The 4,836-nt window shown below is 32.6% G+C and overlaps 1 protein-coding gene across 1 annotated transcript in view; it reads right to left on the bottom strand.

The window, feature by feature from the left end:
- The window catches only part of LOC136826377 (uncharacterized), a 5,563-nt gene extending 1,269 nt beyond the window's left edge, over positions 1–4,294 (bottom strand). The window contains exons 1-2 of the mRNA XM_067083636.1: positions 4,245–4,294; positions 3,559–3,612 (exon numbers count right to left, since the gene is read on the bottom strand). Of these exons, the coding sequence (XP_066939737.1) occupies positions 3,559–3,612; positions 4,245–4,294 (104 nt within the window). The remainder of the gene's footprint in view (positions 1–3,558; positions 3,613–4,244) is intronic.
- Positions 4,295–4,836: the final 542 nt, after the last annotated feature.

Raw genomic sequence — 4,836 nt, 5'->3', positions numbered from 1 at the left:
TATTATTATTATTATTATTATTATTATTATTATTATTATCAAAAATTGATACAATAAAAGATTTTTTTTTATAAATATTTCGGATTATTTAAATAAGTGTCAACTGAAATATGTATTGCCTCCCGTATGTGACATTTTGAACTCCCCACGATTCAATATGCATGAACCCAGACCTTGAATTCACAAGCACTGGACAAAGGGAAACCTGCAACACCGAAGGAGACTGATTGATTCCAGGCTGAATTTGGAAGGCCTAGGATATTTCACGACAAAAGTTTCTTTCATTTACGCAGGCCTACTTTTCAAAGGTAATATATACAGTATATATTCTTTTTTTATTGGCAGAACTGAAATTAATTCTCTCGTGTTTCTCGGGTATGAAAACTGAGGTTGTTAAGATCACTGGCATTAAAAAAAGTACTTGAAGTTTAAGAGAGAGAGAGAGAGAGAGAGAGAGAGAGAGAGAGAGATATTTCCTTTTATACAATTACAAACACCAGGGGGCCGGAGAGAGAGATTCCTTTTTTTATACAATTACTGACACTAGAGAGAGAGAGAGAGAGAGAGAGAGAGAGAGAGAGAGAGAGAGAGAGAGAGAGAGAGAGAGAGAGAGAGAGAGACAGAGTTTAGCCAGGTATGTGTGTATTATCACAAAATATTCACTGGAAAATATATTTCTAAAAATTCAAAATCTTTCGATTTAGTCATCACCAAAGCGTAAAGGAATCATATGTACAAGCACATGTAGGCCTAAATTAAACTTTGAAAATACAATGAAATTGTTCGTATAATGAATAGATTCACAGCAGAATAATGCAATAGATGCAAAAGGCCAAAAATGCCTTTTGTGAAAGCCACCTTTGTTGAAAGATATCGCAAAAAAAAAAATGACTGAATAGAAATCCCGTTTTCATTCTCTCTTGCAAAATGCCGCTTGTAAGCGTTCAACGCTCTTGTTCAATAATTAATAACAGATTCACATTTCATTTGTCAACAGTTAAAAGAGCAGATCTTTTATTATTAAACTTTGAAATGGTTCAATGAAGTTGAAACTAGTTTCATTTGTTTTAAAGAGACTTTTAGCTCATTTTATTTAAGTTTATTTTCGTCACTTTTTTCAAAACAAAGGCGATTTTGACAGGAATGAAGTGTTGCCCACTTCTGTTCAGTGTTTGCTATTGTGTCCATTTTCAATGCATGATTTCATCATTAGAGTTATCAAACTTGTTTTTCATCTCTCTCTCTCTCTCTCTCTCTCTCTCTCTCTCTCTCTCTCTCTCTCTCTCTCTCTCTCTCTCTCTCGTATCAGTTTTCAAAGTATGTTTTCATCATTAGAGTTATCAAACTTGTTTTTCACCTCTCTCTCTCTCTCTCTCTCTCTCTCTCTCTCTCTCTCTCTCTCTCTCTCTCTCTCTCTCTCTCTCTCTTACGAGTGTTCTTCCAAGGAATCAGAAGAAATGACTAGAATATCTTTATAAGGTCCCCATAGTGGGGTAGTGCTGTCAGTGCACCTCATGTGATGCGCTGTAGGCACTACTTAAGCTTGTTTGTAGCATCCCTTCGGCCCCTAGCTGCAACCCCTTTCATTCCTTTTACTGTACCTCCGTTCATATTCTCTTTCTTCTATCTTGCTGTCCAGCCGCTCCAACCCCTGTCTTTTCACCTTAAGCTTAAGCTTCGCTTTAATAATAATAATAATAATAATAATAATAATAATAATAATAATAATAATAATAATAATAATAATAATAATAACTTTGAGGCTTATATACGATTGGCAAATATAATGACGAAAAAACATTGGGATATCAAAAACAACGAAAATGAATTAATTTCTACTCCATAAATATAGATACTCCGCCCCTAATGGGCGTTCCTCAAGGAGGGGATTTTAACCCCCACACAAACCAGCACCCCACCCTCCCACCTTCAACCCACGTAGTAATTAGAGTCATTATATATTCATATATTCCGTTAATATCAGATGTGGTCTCTCCTTGCACAAGAATCCCCAAGGAAATATAAAGGAATAACTTTAATTCATTTTTATTGATTTTATTTACGCATTTAATTTAGTTACTTGAAGAATACAATATACATAAACATACGTTATTTTGTGTATTTAAATCTCATGAATAGTTTTTATTATATTTCAATTTTCTGATTAATAAAAAGTCAAATATTCCACGGTAAATTACTCAATGAAGCAAGTTTAAAATCTTTATTTTTACTCTCATGAATATTTCTTCATTATATTTCAAGTTTCTTATTCTATAGATAGTCGATTATTTCTGGATAAATTACTCAATGAAACAATTTTACAATCTTTATTTTTACTCTCATGAATATTTTTTTATTTTATTTCAAGTTTCTTATTTAATAAAAAGTCAATTATTTCTGGATAAATTACTCAGTAACACCATTTTACAATCTTTATTTTTGCTCTCATGAATATTTTTTTATTTTATTTCAAGTTTTTATGTAATAAAAAGTCAATTATTTCTGAATAAATTACTCAATAAAACCATTTACAATCTTTATTTTTACTCTCACAAATATTTTTTCATTATATGTCAATTTTCTTTTTTAAATAAAGTCAAATATTTCGGGATAAATTACTCAATGGAGCAAGTTTAAAATCTTTATCTTTACTCTCATGAATATTTATTTTTTATATTTTAATTTTCCTATTTAATAGAAAGTCAAATAGTTCTGGATAAATTTCCCCACCAGATTGGGCATATTATCTGTCTTTTATCTTTTGATATATCTTTTTGGGGGGGTTGGGTGGACCATTTTGGCAAAGATTAGGCTGTTCTAGGTACCTAGATGTTCCATAGTGTTTAAATGATTTCTAGAATTACTAGAAGTTATATCAATTAGACTTAAGTATGTTAAAGTTAGATTTCATGAAAAGATACTAAAACATATATGTTTATCTGATAGTCATAAGACCCTCTCAAAAATCTCTTATATAAATTGGCTAAATTGAGAGAGAGAGAGAGAGAGAGAGAGAGAGAGAGAGAGAGAGAGAGAGAGAGAGAGAGAGAGAGAGAGAGAGAGGGAAAGAGAGTGAGAGAGAGAGAGAGTGAGACAGGCAGAGAGAGAGAGACAGACAGAGAGACAGAGACAGAGAGAGAGAGAGAAAAAATAGGAGAGAGGACACCCCACTACTACGCAGAATATCTCCTTATATACAATTTTTATCTCGACAGTCAAAACAGAGAAACCCGCCCGAGACAGATACTCTTACCAAATCGTCTAATTTCCTCCACTGGTACAGGCATCTGTAAACACGTTCCTTCCCCCATTTTTTTATCTGGTAGATTCGAACACTCTATCCAGTGGGGGTGATTTTGAAAATGGGTTCCAAATCAAGGTTTATCATCGAGTTGATATTTCGGAGAAATCTGTTTGTTTGTCATAGACGATTCAACAGAAATTTACTTATTATTATTATTATTATTATTATTATTATTATTATTATTATTATTATTATTATTATTATTATTATTATTATTCTGAAGATAAACCCCTACTCATAAGGAACAATCACACCACAGGGGCCAATGACTTGAAACTGAAGCTTCCAAAGAATATTGAGGTGTCCATCTGAAAGAAGCAAGAGAAGTTAACAGGAAATACAGAAAGAAGAGATATCAGTATCAGGAAATAAAAAAATAAATGAACAAATTAATGAGCAAAGGATGTAAGTGAATTATTAAAATACAAGGAGAATTGTCTTAGTTTAATTAAAGTTAAGTATACCTTAGTTTAACCTGACCACTGAGCTGATTAACAGCTCTCCTAGGGCTGGCCCGAAAGATTAGATATATTTTACGTGGCTAAGAACCAATTGGTTACTTAGCAACGGGACCTACAGCTTATTGTGGAATCCGAACCACATTATAACGGGAAATGAATTTCTATCACCAGAAATAAATTTCTCTAATTCTTCATTGGCCGGTCGGAGAATCGAACGCGGGCCCAGCAGAGTGCTAACCGAGAACGATACCAACCAGTCCAATGAGGAACTGTCTTAGTCTAGTAATGCGTTGCATCTTCGCTTGAACTTTCGAGGTTCAGTCACACGGCATCCTCAGGGAAACCGTTCCACAGCCCAACGGTGTGAGGAATAAAAGGACTTGCCATTTGCAACGGATGGCGAAACAAACACGCGATATTCATCGATAAAAAATTCACATGACGTTTTTACGAGCTATGCAACGCCCCAGATGGGATACCGATAACTGGCGATACATTCCAGGAATTCCTGGAAACTGGAATGCGACATAGCGAACCTTTTTTTGCCTTTTTTAAAAGACTCTCCTGTGATACATTTGAGTTTGAGTCACGAGAATTGGTGATTTATGCTGTTTGTGAAATCACTGGATATGTAATTCTCTCAAATGTCGTTTAAGTGAAAAAATAAAATATTATGTCTTGAAATCTATTTTTTTATATATCTATTATTTGTAATTATATTGTAATAATGATATTTTGATATATTGAGAAGAAAAGAAAACGGACTTCCTAATCCAATTATTATTTTGCATTTTATCTGTCTAATTTCACTGGTATTAAACACGTTCATTTTTTATCTGTGGATTGGAACACTCTATCCAGTTGATTTTAGGTTTATCATCGAGTTGATATTTCGGAGAAATCTGTTTGTTTGTCATTACTTATTATTATTATTATTATTATTACTATTATTATTATTATTATTATTATTATTATTATTATTATTATTGTCATAACAGAAATTTACTATTATTATTATTATTGTCATAGGCGATTTAGGAGAAACTTATTATTATTATTATTATTATTATT

The sequence above is a fragment of the Macrobrachium rosenbergii genome, chromosome 40 (genome assembly GCF_040412425.1).
Source record: "Macrobrachium rosenbergii isolate ZJJX-2024 chromosome 40, ASM4041242v1, whole genome shotgun sequence".
In the NCBI taxonomy this organism is placed as follows: Eukaryota; Metazoa; Arthropoda; class Malacostraca; order Decapoda; family Palaemonidae; genus Macrobrachium; species Macrobrachium rosenbergii.
Note: the sequence above shows the minus strand (reverse complement) of the source record. Positions and strands in the feature narration are given on the sequence as shown.